Source organism: Hippocampus bargibanti, linkage group LG16 (assembly GCF_051943395.1).
Source record: "Hippocampus bargibanti isolate YZ-2025 linkage group LG16, ASM5194339v1, whole genome shotgun sequence".
NCBI lineage: Eukaryota > Metazoa > Chordata > Actinopteri > Syngnathiformes > Syngnathidae > Hippocampus > Hippocampus bargibanti.
The window spans coordinates 10,961,746-10,976,993 of NC_142749.1; the positions used below are offsets into that span (position 1 = coordinate 10,961,746).

Here is a 15,248-nt window from a genome sequence, read left to right on the forward strand (position 1 = left end):
AGGAATGTTGCGTGATGACGTCATCCCACCGTGTAGCGCGAACGCTTAGTGTGTGCTGCTCAGTCTCAAGGCTCGTTCCAAAATAAGGTGTTTTATGTTTTTGCCACACAGTGCGACATTAGATAAGTTACGGATTGTGGACATTTTCATTATTTCGTAAATAGTGTTGCCGATTGTTATTGTTTTTTTGTCATTGTAAATCAGTCAATATTGTTAGTATGTAATAGTATCTTACCGCGTCGTCAGGTTTCGTGAGTGAGGTGAGCCCGACATAAAAGTACTGTAGGTCATTCTCAAACGAGTATTGGGTTCCCAAAATATCTACGAAGCAACCCGAACTTCTTTTCAGTTGTTACCTAGCTATACCTCCAACTATAAAGTACGATTCGTTTTAACGTTTTAAACCTAGCTGCTCTCAAAATTATGTGATCTTTTCCTCAATATGACCCCAAAAGACAATAAAATTGTGAAAAACAATCTGTATTATACAATGCTTTAGAGTTCCAATATGTTTATACAATTCTCACATTCTTCCAGAAAGCAATTATGTCCAAAATAGACAAGATGAGCATCCTGGGGGTGCGAAGCTTTGGAATTGAGGACAAAGACAAGCAAATAATCTCATTCTTCACTCCCCTTACTGTTCTGGTTGGTCCCAACGGAGCAGGCAAAACGGTAAAATAGAACTCATGGAAAACCAGGAACACACAACTCGTGTCAAAATGGATCGTATACCTGTATATATTTTTTTCTTGTTTTACAGACCATTATTGAGTGCCTCAAGTATGCAACAGCAGGGGAACTTCCTCCAGGTTCTAAAGGAGGTGCTTTTGTCCACGATCCAAAGGTGAATCATTATTTTACATTTTGTGTTGGTCTAAGTTATACCTGGGTCATTGGAATGACTTTTAACCCAGGGAGATGATCCATTTTACTAGTGGAGCCATTTTGATTTAAAAGTAAAGCAATTTAACAAAACTTTGTTTTTATATATTATTGTATGTGCATTACCACTAAATACATAAATTAATTTACTTGGAATAGCAGTCACACAAATGCGCTTGCATGCTGTAGGTTTCCCATTCTCACACTATTTTTTCTTTCATCATGTGATTCCAGGATGCCCACGAGACAGACGTGCGAGCACAGATTCGACTACTGTTCTCCGATGTCAATGGAGAGAAAGTCACCATCCACCGTTCCATGTCCTGCACACAGAAGGCGAAAAATTACTCCTTTAAAAGCCTAGAACAGGTTATTAGTCGGAAAAAGTAAGTCAGACTTTTTAAAGTCCTCATCAGGGTCATGTGTGGACATAAGGTTGATTGAATGTCAATAATATTGTCTTCGTGTGATCCTCCAGGGACGGAGAATGGGTGAGCTTGTCATCCAAATGTGGTGAGCTGGATCGCGAGATGATTTCCGCACTCGGTGTATCCAAGCCCGTGTTGAATCACGTCATTTTCTGCCATCAAGAGGATTCTAACTGGCCGCTCAGTGAGGGCAAGGCACTCAAAGACAAGTTTGATTCCATCTTCGCTGCAACCAAGTAAAAATCAATAAATTTCATTCCTACTCTCACTACCGGTAAATATGTATCTAACGTTCTTATCACATTCAAGGTATATCAAAGCTCTCGATACGATGCGTCAGTTACGTCTCAAGCAGAGCAACACTGTCAGAGAGTGCCAAGTGGAGTTACGCTTCTTGAAGCAGAACAAGGAGAAGGCCCAGCAGATTAGAGATATTGTCGCTAGCAAGGAGGCTCAGCTGATAGCTTCCAAGGACAGCATCCGGCTGCTTGAAAGCCAAATTGATCCACTGGAAGTATGTACTGTTTGAAATGAAAGTGATAAAATAATGTATAAATGAGTGATTTTTTTATTTGTTTTTTGGGGGTGAATAGAATCGGCTTGCGGACATTGACTTAAAATTGAGCACGGTGATGAAGCTGGACAATGATATTAAGGCTTTGGACAGCCGGATGAAACAGATGGAGGAGGACAACAAAGAGCTGGAGGAAACAATGGAACAGGTGCAAGATGCAGATTGTTCACATCATTATAAAATATACATGTACCAGACACTTCATGACATACACCCACGCAGTTTCTAAAGGCACAATAAAAAATGTTGCAAAAAAATAGAAAATTCTAATTTCTCTAGAGGAGCAATTTGTCTTTATTGGCTTGCAGGTGTTCCAGGGTTCAACTGAGCAACTACAAGAGGTTTACCAGAACCACCAGAGAACAGTGAAGGAGAAGACTCGCAGACTGACAGACTGCCAAAAAGACTCTGAGCGAGCCGACAGGGAGTGTCAAAGACTCAACAGGGAAAAGTCCGATCTCTTGGTAGAACAAGGTACATATCCGTTTCAATACCTGACCATCAAATTTTTAATGCGCAGAAAGAAAAGCGCAATGGATTCGTTTCCGAATAGAAAAGTGGGCAATGATCTAAAATAAAAAAATATATGTCCTATGGTTTACCCAGGACGTGTCCAGCTAGAGTCTGACTGCCACACACAAAACATCAAGACACGTGACACTCAGGTAATTCTCCTCTTACCATGTCAAATCTGTTGGGCGCCTGATGTTCTGTTGACCAAAACCTCAGTCCGATATCACGTCGGGGTCACCAATTCCTGTGTTTGTTCATATCGGATGATGAGGATTTTGGTTATCCAAGTACAGGCTGGAGTCGATGAACAGTACCTTCGAAGGGTTGATTTGCAGAATATTCCGGACACACATGATTTACAGACTATGGCTGATTGATCACGAGTGTGTCCACACCATAGACACACAACATATTTATTTAATCAGTAGGGAGGTATCAAGACTATGGCTGACATCAAGGCGGCATTCTTCCAAAACAATTCTTAGCTTTTATCAGTCTGTCTCCAGAAAGTCTCCAGTAAGCAGTGTATCAAAGTTAACAGATGGCTCCAAGAATGAACTTGGTTCACTCTGCGTATCAGAAGGTTATACAGGCTAGAGTAAATATGGCGGAAGACGCACATCATGACATTATTTTCATGACATATCATTGAAAAAAGCAAAACACCTTGTCAGAGGCTTAACTAAACAAACTATAACCAGAAATAATCCTTCAAAGCAAAGCAATTCTTCCTACTGCGACCACACTTAGCCAATCACAGCGGACCAAAAGCAGACATTAGTTGTTTCTGTAAGTACAACTTAAAATGGCTGATTGGGCATTGAAAATTGGCAAGGCCGCCTCCCTCTATAACTAACCGGTCTTACAATTCGCTGTTGCAGGTTCGGTTATTGTCATCCCAACTGGAGATGGAAGGCTATGACCGGCCACCCTTTACAAGGTCTCAACTCGAAGGCTTTCATCGTCATGTCGCTGAGAGACTGGACCAAGAAAGAGAGACAGTCGCTCAGGTTATGGTAAGAAACAAGACACACCACTCTCGCCAATTGATTGACGCATCACATCGAGCGTCACACGCCACCTCTTTTTGCCTCAACCAGGCGGACCTGCATGAAAGGGAGCATCAGAAACAACAGTCAATTGATGAGATCAGGGATAAAAAAACGGGTCTGGAGAGAACGGTGGAGCTCAAAGAAAACCTGCTGAGAACAAAGCAGATTGAACTCCGGAATGTCCGTACTGAGCTGCAGAGGCTGGAAGGTTCATCCGGCAGAATGCAAGAGTTGGAAAACGAGCTGGCCACAGCGGTGAGTTAGTTAATATTTCCACAGTTGGCGTGAACAAAAAAAATCTGGAACAAAACTTTCTTTTCAGGAGCGTGAACTTCAAAGCACCCTTGAGACATCCAACGTAGAAGAGCTAAAAGTCGAGATTCTGCAGCTCCAAAGAGAAAAGGGAGAGCTCGACCGCACACAAAGGCAACTGGACCAAGAGATGGGAGTGCTGAATTTGCACACGACTGCGCGCACGCAGATGGACATGTTGACTAAGGACAAGGTGGCATTTGTCGTCCATGTGCGAGCATGTCTGATGTTTCCCTTCATTCCCTTCCTTTGTTTTGCTCTTGTAGAAAGAGAAAGAGGAGCAGGTACGTAAGATTAAGTCACGTCACAGTGACGATCTGGTGTCACTGCTGGGCCACTTCCCCAACAAAAGAGAGCTCGAGGACTGGCTTTACTCCAAGTCAAAGGAAATAAACAGCATCAGGGACAAACTGGCCAAACTCAAGTATGTTCTCATGATAGCAGTCTATTATATATTAAATATTACCTACATTCCTATGGGTTGACAAAAATAGCTATCAACAAACTCAAGTTACAAACTTTTCACCTTTTCTTGACTGAGGTCTAACTCCTGGAAGTGCTTGGGAGTATTTCTCGCGAAAACGACTAGTTTTCTTTTTGATTTCTTTTTGCTTTTTCTCAGGCAGATGCCATTACATGACAATTATTAAAAACTCTTGACTCGATTGTAGGAATGACCCGGAGCACGCACATGCGCAATTCCTCTAAAGGAAGCTAACAGCTGGCAGTGTGTCGATCACCTGTTGTAAATTTAGATACGATACATAGAGATCTCGTGTTTTGAATGAACGTTGGATATTTTACTACTTTTGACTTATTGTTTTTATTGGAAACCGTAATTTTCATTAATAAACTGTAACCCGGAATGGGATATTGAAAAGTACTCATTAGGGCAAAACCGGAGTAGTTGACAGGTGTGTATAAAGGCATCTTTTGAAGAAAAAGAAGGGTTTTGGGTGCGCCTTATACATCGGAAAATACAGTGCCGAATTTGTGTTTACTTTTTGAGTCAGCAACAAATTATCTACATTAAAATATTATTAACATTTTTTTAAAGCTTTGATGTCTATCAGCATTTCAGTTCCACTTTGTAGGTTTCACTCATTCTTTTCCTTTGTTATTGAACCGTATTTTGTTATGACGAGCCTGTCGTAATTTCACCGTTCACAGTAAGGAGCTGGCTTCCAGCGAGCAGAATAAGAGCCACGTTGCTGCCGAGCTACGTAAAAACGAGCAACAGTTGACAATTGATGAAGAAAAATTTTTCAACGTGTGCGGCAGTCAAGATTTGGAACAAGACCTGAGCAAAGTGCAGGAGGACCTGGAAAAAATTTCCAAACAAAGAGGTGAACATGTGCATCAATTGAATCAGAGAAATTATAGAGTTCGATTAGTTGTATCATTTGTTGCTCTTTTCTAGCCATGCTCGCTGGAGCCACTGCCGTTTACACTCAATTCATCAGCCAACTGACCGAGGAGAGAGAACCCTGCTGCCCCGTCTGCCAGCGAACGTTCCCATCGGAACCTGAACTGCAGGAGGTCATCAGCGACATGCAGTCCAAACTGCGTTTGGTTCCAGATAAGCTGAAAAACACGGAGCAGGACCTGAAAAAGAAGGAAAGGAGGCGAGATGAGATGATGACCCTCAGACCAGTCAGGTAGAAAATCTTAACTCTAATTATTCGGGCGTCCTTGGTTTCTGGTGGGGTTCAGTTCTTCTGCTGACGCTGTAGTTTTTCAATCTCATTCAGCAAAGCAGTGGCAAAGTCACGATAACGCTACATTTTTGTGTGAAAAAAATGTCTGAAATAAACGAGAAACAGCATGTGTTTTTGATGCCTCCCAATTTTTTTTTTACGCGCTGTACGTTTGGCAAAAAAACGTACTAAAATCTGTACCCGTCCCCGCAGGCAGTCCATCGCGCAGTTACAGAAGAAAGAGTTGCCCGAGTTGAGGAATCGACTGCAGAGTGTGAACAGGGATATCGAAAGGCTGAAAAGTGATGCGGAGGAGCAGGAGACTCTCCTTGCCATGTTGATGTCAGAGGAGGAAACAGCCAAAGCTTGTCAGCAGGACATCGCTCTTATGGACAGATTCCTGGTACCAACAACTCTCCCGTTTGCTTCTCAGAGGACTCAAGGGACTTCCTTTTGTCAATTCGGATTTTTTCTTCTTTGTAGATGGATCTAAAGGAAGTGGAGAGGAAAATAGCCCAGAATGCAGCCAAACTCCAGGGAGTAGACTTGACCAGAAGTGTCCAGCAAGTCAGTCAGGAGAAGCAAGAGACTCAGCTCAAGTTAGACACCAGTAAGATGTTGGCAAACAAACCTCAATTGAGGCAAAGTATTTATTTTACAAACGGCATACCACAGACACAAAAAACAATAGATGAAAAGATTTCTTTAGCCGTCATTTGTACTTCTTTGTAGGTGTCGGACGTTTCGATTCTCATCCGAGAAGCTTTGTCACCTAACTAAAAGTTGCTGGTAGATCTGGCCCTCTATATACATCCTTAATGTCCAGAGGTGGAGGTGCCCGACCTCTGCTTTGATAGGTCCACCACCACCTCTGGATATTAGGGATATATATAAATAGAGCTAGAGCTCCCAGCAATTTTTTTGTTCGCTGACGAAGCTTCTCGGATGAGAAGCGAAGTGTCCGACACCGTCAAAGAAGTACAGATGACGGCCGAAGAAGCCTTTTTCATCGAAGTACCACTCCTGTACAACGAGAGTTTACACAGACACAAAAAACAATGTGTGATAATGGTAATTTTGTCATATTTTACCCGTAAAGATACATTTCAATACTTGCCCCATGCTTCTGGATGCCCCCCTACCCTGTCCTTGCGTAGCATCCAACAAGATGGAGCTGAAACGAAAGCTGATCCAAGACCAGCAGGATCAAATTCAAATGCTGAAGGGTTCTGTGAACGAGACCAAAGCGGAAAAACTCCAACTGAGCAGCGACATGCAGAAGCAGCAGCAGCTGGAGGAGCAATGTGTCAATTTCACCACTGAGATTCAGACCTTAACCAGGGAAATTCAGGTACTTTGATTGTTACACTGACTTTTTGTCTTGTAACCGAATGCCAGGCTTTGCCGAAAAAACAAACAATTCAATGCCGTGTTCTTGCCACTACCAGGAAGCAAAAGAGCAGCTGTCTCCCTTGCAGTCCACCTTGAATAAGATGCATCAAGAAAAACAAGAGTTGATGGAACGTAAAAGGCAGAAGCAGGAGCAAGGACAGGAGAAGGTGGACGCGTTAACTCAACAAGTCACACCCTCATGTGATTCTGTCTTTGTGCCGTGGTGTTAATCTACCTCACGCTTTGCCAACGGCAGATTAACGCGATCAAAGAGAAAGTCAAGACCATTTCCATCTTGGAGAATGACATCAACAAGTATCTTGAAGAGGGTAAACATAAATACAAGGAGGTAAGTTATTCATTGTTGTCACACTGACCCTCAAAAACTTTGTTGAGTCAAAGTGCCGCATGGCCCAAAAACTTTTAACTCATTCCCTGCCAGACAATGTGCAAAAATGTGTTCACTGTATGTAGTGCTAGGGTTTTTGTCATTTTCACTGAAATTGCAGGAGCCATATAATTTTGATTTTTAGGACTACATAAACATTCAAGTGTAAGAAACCTTAAAATGTCTTCTTTCATCAGAAAAAAAGTTAATTCCCAAGTTATACGGGTCTGGAGTTATCTGAGCTTGAAATGAGGTCGGCTGTCCAAAATATAAGGCAAGACATAAAAAAACGTAACAAACTGCAGTAAATATGGACAGAGTTCATTACAGTGACAGCTAAACGCCACATTCTACATTCTCGGCTTCACCCCGAGTCTTAAAGGTCATGATGACATTGGTGGCATCCTGGTCACGCAGAGCCTCTAGATCACCAAATGTCTGCTTAAAACATTAATGAATAAAAAAGGCTTTCCATATACAACCATCAGCATTTAACTCATTCACTGCCAGACGATGTGCAAAAATGTGTCCACTCCAGTGCCAGGGTTTTTGTGATTTTCACTGAAATTGCAGGACCCTTAGAATATTGAGTTTTACGACTACATAAACATTCATAGCAGTGCAAGAAACCTAAGAAAAAAGAAAAAAAAAGTTAATTCCTGAATTATATGGGTCTGGAGTTATCCGAGTTTGAAATGGGGGCGGCTGTGCAAAATAAAACACAATACAATACATATTGATTTATATAGCGCTTTAACAACAGCTGTAACAGTTGTAACAAAGCGCTAACATGGACAAAAGGCAAATGCTGCCCCCTTGTGGAAGGGAACAAACATTGCCAGAGGTCTGACCAGCGCTTTATCGGCACCCAAGCAAGGAAAATCAAAACCCAAACTAATTCGGGAATGGCGATCCACATCATGCTTTTCAATTCCTGAATAAATTCGGTAATGGCAGTGAATGAGTTAAGAGTCTCAAACGTCTTTCTATGAAGAGTAAGCAAACCTCTTTAAGTGTTGTTGCAGCAAAAAGAGGCTGCGCTTCAAGCCGCCGCCACCTTACTCCATGAGGCTGAACGACAAAAAGAGAAGATCAGCAGAGAGATTGGAAACATCCGTCAGGATATCGACACGCAAAAGGTAAAGTAAGCATTCGTCCCTTCTGCTATCTACTGGAAGTCATTTAATGGCCGTTTAACATGTCGTAGGTACAAGAGCGCTGGTTGCAGGACAACCTGACACTAAGAAAGCGGGTTGAAGAACTTAAAGAGGTCACGGCTAAGCGGAAGGCCCTTTGCAAAGACATTGGCAACATGCAAGTGATGCAGCTACGGCAGTAAGGACCATCCGTTGTCTATAAAAATGGACATCAGTTCATTTCGCGGTTCTCACTTCACCTCAATTTGTGCTCATGCAGAGAACGGCGTGAAGCCGAGCGCAAGGTGGAGGACCTAAAGAAGAACCACAGCATTGCGCTGGGTCGCCAGAAAGGTTTCGAGGACGAGTTGCTGCATCACAAGTGAGAGAACCGTCTATTGTTGTCGTCTCAACTGTCAGCCCCCCTGGCGTTTGCTTCACAAAAACCCTGACATCTCTGGATGGCTCATTTTTAGAAAAGAGCTGCGAGAAGATCAATACAACAAAGCAGACGAGCTCTACAAAAACAAGATGATCGTAATGCGCACGACAGAGCTGGTCATCAAAGACTTGGATCTCTACTACAAAGCCCTCGATCAGTGAGTGTGACACTCTATATCAGGGGTGTCAAAGTCATTTTTTGCCGCGGGCCACATTGTAGTTATGGTTTCCTCTCGAGGGCCGTAATGAATTTGGGGAACGTATGTTTAAATCCCTTCAAATATTACATATAGAGCACACAGCAAATTAATGAATAACTCGTTTTCAAATCTGAAGTCAAGAATAATGACTTTTATTGTGGTTGACATCCAAAAATATGAAATTTTGGCTCAGATTTTAGCAATCATCATGGAATTTAACAAGTTTGATTTGCTTTCGCGGGCCGAAAAAAATGATGTGGCGGGCCGGATTTGGCCCGCGGGCCTTGACTTTGACACCTGTGCTCTATATCCTCCTCGAAATGTTTACAGTTACTTCTCAAGGAAGCAAGATGTTGGCAATGCAAATTTTTTTATCCAAATAAAACACCTCAACAAACTTCAACATAGTTCCTTGGAATGAAAATGCAGCAAAACGGCAACAAAGCCCTTCTTTTGCTAAAGTGAAGCTTCCTAATTCACTTCTTGGCACCAACGTATGTGTGAATGGTTACCAAGATTGCTTGTAATTGTACTTCTGGCAATGTCTTATATCACTGGACTTAGTTTTTAACTCATTCACGTCCAGAAATGTGCAAAAATGTGTCCGCTGCAGTGGCAGGGTTTGTGTCATTGTCACTCGAATTCCAGGACCCACACAGAATATTGAGTTTTAGGATTACATAAACATCGAAAGTAGCGTAAGAAAACTTAGACAGTCTTCTTTCATCAGAAAAAAAAGAGTTAATTTCTAAAGTATATGAGTCTGGAGTTATATGAGCTTGAAATGAGGGCTGCGGTCCAAAATACAATGCAATACATACATATTGTTTTTTATAACGCTTTAACAAAAGCCGAAGCTGGAACAAAACACTAACATGGAAAAAGGGAAGTGCTGCCCCCTTGTGGAAGGTAAAAGCATTGCCAGAGGCAATGGCTAGCGCTTTATCGGCACCCAAACAAGTAAAAACAAAACCCGAACAAATTCGTGAATGGCACTCTACGTTATATTTTCAATTCCCGAATAAATTCGTGAATGATAGTGAATGAGTGAAACAATAAAATTCAGCACCTTTCTGTAGCGTGACAAAAATAATCACACTGGTTATCGATAACCAATAAATCTGTAAAAAAAAATAACTGGAAGAAATTGGATTTTGAAAGCGTCACTGGAAATTTATGGGGCAGCGTGTCACTGTCGGACAGTCATAACGGCACAGTGTGGGAGTGTTACTTTCCTCACATCTTCACCGGTTGAGTCAGATGTTTCGTCAGCACTATCAAGATCAAAAGCAGGGAGGCCTTGTCCATATTCGCATGGCCCAGTTACTGTCACAGTGGCCAAAAAATGGACGCGGCCTTCAACTGCGAATCATGGCAAAGGTACAATCTATCCCAAACGTCCAGTATCGAGCAAAATTCCACAATTTTTTTTTCCAGCAAAGTTATATTTTCTATTTTCATATAAAAGTGATTTTATTTCCGTATACAACTGCTAAAACATTTGTTTTGAAGGGTGATAGGATGATCACAATGCGTAGTGCTTGAGTCGACATGCTTTTGTGTGTTTTGGTCGATGTCGGTCATCAATGTCTGTTGACAATCGGGATCGCTCGGAAATACCACGAGACTGTGCGCGATGAAACTAGAAAACAAATATGGCAGCTTCCTTACAGCGCCAGTAAATGTGTGCTAAACATCGTCACATTTTTGGTACTGATATGTTTAATGTGTTAATAGTATAGATAGTGTAGTGTGTGTGTGTATATATATATATATATATATATATATATATATATATATATATATATAGAGAGAGAGAGAGAGAGAGATTTTGTTTTGATGTAAAGTTTACGTGCACGTGTTCCGTTGTGATTGCTCGCTCGGGAGAGCACACGACTTTTCACATTGTAAAGATGTCGTGGAAGAGACATACAGGAGTGATAGTGGAACGGTGACGTCTCTGGATGGAGCGATGACGAATTTGTGGAATTGGCCATGGTTAGAAAAACAAGTCGACGGATGCCCCCTTTCAGATTTCATACTCAAACATAAAAATCCGGGGAAAGCCCTTTGCAGTCTTTGCGATGGAAAAGTGATCAGCTATGGTGGCAAAGGTTGGCTGTCACTCAAACAGCATTGTGATGGAAGCAAACATGCAGAGAAAAAAAGATTGAGAAAGCAGAATTACAAACTATTTAAACTTATGATTCTAATTAAGGAAATTATGCCAGGGCATGTTTATTAATGTTGACCTGTAGTATACCATGATTTTAATTATGATTTATAATACTAAACTAACTAACTTGAATAAGACCTGATGGGGGATGACCAAAGTTGGTGAAAAACCTTTCTAAACATCATAATAAAAGGTATTTGGAGCAGATATTTAATATGCAATCTTGCATTGATAAATTTACGGCCCCCTTGCCCCCCCTTTGATCTGTTTCATTTTCCTCTATTTTAATTTTCCTTCGCTGGGATCCCTGGAACAAGGATTGGTTTGGCACTTCGTATTAAATTAGACATAAAAAAATAAAATAAAATAAATAAAATAAGCCTGACTCTGACGCTTTTTTTTTCTCGATTCGAGTTACATGCAACTAGTTCTCAAAAATATCCCACCAATTTTTGGACATGTTGTCCTCATGAATTATTTTCTTTATATCTGTTTAATCTCTGCTTTAAAAATAACAAGCAATAATCTGGCGTGCCGAATAATTTTCTTTCATGTCAGCAAATCAAACCGATTGATAAGACTGACTTTTCCGATTTCGTCATGACTCGGCATGGGAGTCGGAAAACACCGCTTGAGTTCCTTACGGTATTTTGATCACATGACAGCTGTTCATCAGTTGCCGAGGTTATTGACCAAACACTTCTAGTAACACAGGAAGACAACATACAGACAGCTTCGGTTTTATCGCCTTTATCAACCTACTTGGTTACCGCATATCATCGGAATGACATAGATTAAAAATATCGTAGGTTTTCGAAGACTGCGACCCACAGTCAAACTGGAAAAAAAAACTATATCACGTTTTGTGGTTAGACTGCCTACCACAAGATTTATTTTACATGTAAAAAAGAACTGTTGAGCAAATAAAAAGCAGTTTGGCCGTGATATTAACTTAAGGCTTAATTGTACAATTTTATGAACTAGTAAAACTATCAAAAAATTGTAGAACTATCTACAAACTGTGTATTGGTATTTGGTTTCTGTTTAGTCGGCAATATTTTGCAATTACATGTATTTTCAATAATTTTGTGTGCATGTGCAACAAAATAGAACATTCGTTCTAAATGCATCTTTTTTTATGAGGTCGTGAGATAATAAAAAGTACAGTGATACCTCAGCTTACGAACTAATTGGTTCCCAGAAAGTGTGTGTAAGGTGAAAAGTGTGTCTTCCAAACATTAATTTCCCATAGGAAACCATTAAAAATGAGAATAATCCGTTTCCAGGTCCCCATAAAACATAATTTTCTCCTAAATGAGCCTTAAAACTACACAAAATATACCTTATTTTATGTATAATAAATGTGCTATTGTATTGTAATTAAAGAAATAATAAAGTCGTTTAATTTATCTTTGTAATGGTCGGTGATGTAGTTGCCTCTTGATGATATCCGGGTGAAGTTGCCGTGCTTTTTCTGCGATAATACCCTCACGCACTGTCCCCCGCTAGCTGCTTTTCGTTAATCCAAATCAACAGAAGTTTTTCAACCTCTTCTATTGCCTCAGACCATTGCTTAGACAACAAGGAAACACCCTTAGCCACACGTAGCAATGATCGACTTATCATACTGGTACTGGGACACTAAATCACACAAACGCACACCTCTTTTGTGTTTTTCGATGATCTCCTTCTTCTGCTTGACCATAATTTTCCTTTGTGTCCTCTTCAGCTTAACACTAGCCTGTGGTGGGGTCTATTTTGGTCCCCAAAAAAACGCAAAAGTACTCCTCTCGATTACAAACCATGTCTGCACTGAGTACACGCAAAGAAAGTGGGTGTGTAAAACTAGTCCGCCAGCCATTGTGGCGCTCCGTGTGTTTCCCGAAAACGAGTTCGTATGCCAAGATTATATTTTCGCGAATTTAATGTTCGTAAAGCGAAAAGTATGTTAGCTAAAGCGTTCGTAAACTGAGGTATCACTGTTTTTAGAATTGATTTGATAGATTTTCTTTCTTTCCACACCACAATAAGCACATCTTTTTTTGGTCCTTTCAGAACCATCATGAAGTTCCACAGTATGAAGATGGATGAAATCAACAAGATCATCCGAGACCTTTGGCGCAGCACATACCGAGGACAAGGTACGTTCATTACCCTTATGTCTCGTTCATGCAAAGATTTGCAAAATTTCCATATCACGGCTTTACAAAAAAATTGAAAAACAAGTCTGATGCTGCATTGAGTTTCATCATTGAAAGTAGTATTTAAATACAGTAATCACTTGCTACTATCTGGTTCGATTATCGTGGCTCTTGATGCATCGCAGATTTTTTTCTAACCCGGGAGGGTGAACCAAAAAGATGTGTCTTACTGAGTCCCTCACTGCAGCAATGTTTTATGTGAAAAGTAATTGACAACTTTGTCAGCCGAGTACAGGTTTGCTTGCAACGAAATGGTGGACATTTGGAACATATCTTAGGAAAGCCATAAATTGATTAAAACTGGACAGAAATAGCTGAAACTCTCTTGAATGGTCTTCCATAAACTGAATAATATTTGGTTGTAATTTGAAATAAATAGCTTTTTAATCAAAGCCACAATTGAAATTTTCATGGGTACGCATCTTTTTGGGTCACCCTGTATTATACTGTACATACTTTATGTTGATAGTGGACCTTTTACTTTATTGCATTAGTTTTGTACTGTACTACAAACATTTACTGTGCTTCTTTATGCATGTCCTGTACTGCGTTCCACCAAACTTGGCATTATAAATATTTTTTTGTACTCATACACATGTAAATTTACCAATACGTGTAGGATTCATTAGATCGAGATTTTTCGTCTATCGCGGGTGGTCCCGGTCCGCATTGACCGCGATAAATGAGGAATACTGCAGTGGTCAATTCAGGGGCCTGATCCACTGGCGTGAAAGTTTCACTCTCATCTATCTACATCTCGGTCATCCTCCTTTCCTCTTTCCAGACATCGAGTACGTGGAAATCCGCTCCGACGTGGATGAGAACTCAACTGCCGGAGTCAGACGCAGGACTTATAATTATCGAGTCGTTATGGTAAAAGGAGACACCGCTTTGGATATGAGGGGACGCTGTAGTGCTGGCCAAAAGGTACCTGCTTGACTTTTTTTTTCCTGACTAGTTTTGTATATGTGTGTTTGAACCTGTTTGTATGCACGCGCAGGTGTTGGCATCTCTTATTATCCGTCTTGCCTTGGCGGAGACCTTCTGTCTGAATTGCGGGATCCTGGCGCTGGATGAGCCAACCACCAACCTGGACAGAGAAAACATTGAGTCGCTGGCCCACGCCCTTGTTGAGTCAGTACACACACAACACACACACACACACACACACACACTACACAAAACTGCAACAACAGCAACTCACATCTTGTTTCCTCTTCTCTGATCGGGACAGAATCATCAAGAGTCGTTCCCGCCAGCGCAACTTCCAACTGCTTATCATCACGCACGACGAGGACTTTGTGGAGTTGCTGGGTCGCTCCAGTTACATCGAACATTTCTATCGCATCCGCAAGAACCAGGACCAGAACTCTGAAATCACCAAGTGCTGTATCAGTTCACTGTCCTCCTATCTACACTAAGCATGACACCATAGTTTTGGCTTCATTGTTACCCGTTGGATGTTATATGAAGGTTTGTTGACAATAGAACAAATCCCCAGAATTTACACAAAGATTATTCTTTGAATAAAAATTCTAAATGGCTGTGTTTTTGGTTTAGTTTTTTGAAACATTTAGACACAAGATTTAATTTTGCACCTCAAGCCTAAGCATTAACAAGGTGTCGAGAGAAAAAAACACATGTTGATTTTGCCAAAATGAGCTAATTTTATGATCAACTGTTAAAATGGCTTTAAACAGCTCTGTTGTTGTCAGGATCATCTCATCCCAAAAAAAAAAACACAAGTCGATGTTTATGTAGTTGATCATAAATAGGATTGATTTGGTTTTCTTGCGTTAATAAGGGCTACTTCCTGCAGGCTGCAATCAGTGTAACTGCGCCACATTTCCGAC

At 41.0% G+C, this 15,248-nt stretch overlaps 1 protein-coding gene and 1 long non-coding RNA gene across 3 annotated transcripts; one reads left to right on the forward strand and one right to left on the reverse strand.

The window, feature by feature from the left end:
• The first annotated feature begins 1 nt into the window (after position 1).
• On the forward strand, positions 2 to 14,939 carry rad50 (RAD50 homolog, double strand break repair protein). Of its 2 annotated transcripts, none has more exons than XM_089016399.1 (28): positions 2 to 87; positions 538 to 675; positions 764 to 847; positions 1,120 to 1,271; positions 1,364 to 1,549; positions 1,623 to 1,827; positions 1,907 to 2,035; positions 2,196 to 2,361; positions 2,494 to 2,552; positions 3,282 to 3,416; positions 3,501 to 3,707; positions 3,775 to 3,957; positions 4,031 to 4,188; positions 4,935 to 5,110; positions 5,185 to 5,422; positions 5,675 to 5,864; positions 5,945 to 6,071; positions 6,619 to 6,812; positions 6,910 to 7,020; positions 7,110 to 7,202; positions 8,267 to 8,380; positions 8,449 to 8,576; positions 8,658 to 8,759; positions 8,854 to 8,976; positions 13,250 to 13,335; positions 14,180 to 14,322; positions 14,396 to 14,529; positions 14,630 to 14,939. In XM_089016399.1, exons 2-28 carry the CDS (start codon positions 547 to 549, stop codon positions 14,814 to 14,816), a joined length of 3,939 nt encoding a protein of 1,312 aa, XP_088872525.1. In that variant the 5' UTR covers positions 2 to 87; positions 538 to 546; the 3' UTR covers positions 14,817 to 14,939. The 2 variants fall into 2 exon arrangements, with proteins under 2 accessions (XP_088872525.1, XP_088872526.1); XM_089016400.1 differs by lacking the exon at positions 2 to 87 and adding an exon at positions 107 to 260.
• Positions 2,580 to 14,485, reverse strand: LOC148886449 (uncharacterized). The gene is made up of 4 exons (XR_016117769.1): positions 14,376 to 14,485; positions 5,237 to 5,369; positions 3,267 to 3,380; positions 2,580 to 2,644 (listed from the first exon to the last, which is right to left on the reverse strand). It is a non-coding gene; the product is annotated as an uncharacterized LOC148886449 (long non-coding RNA).
• Positions 14,940 to 15,248: the final 309 nt, after the last annotated feature.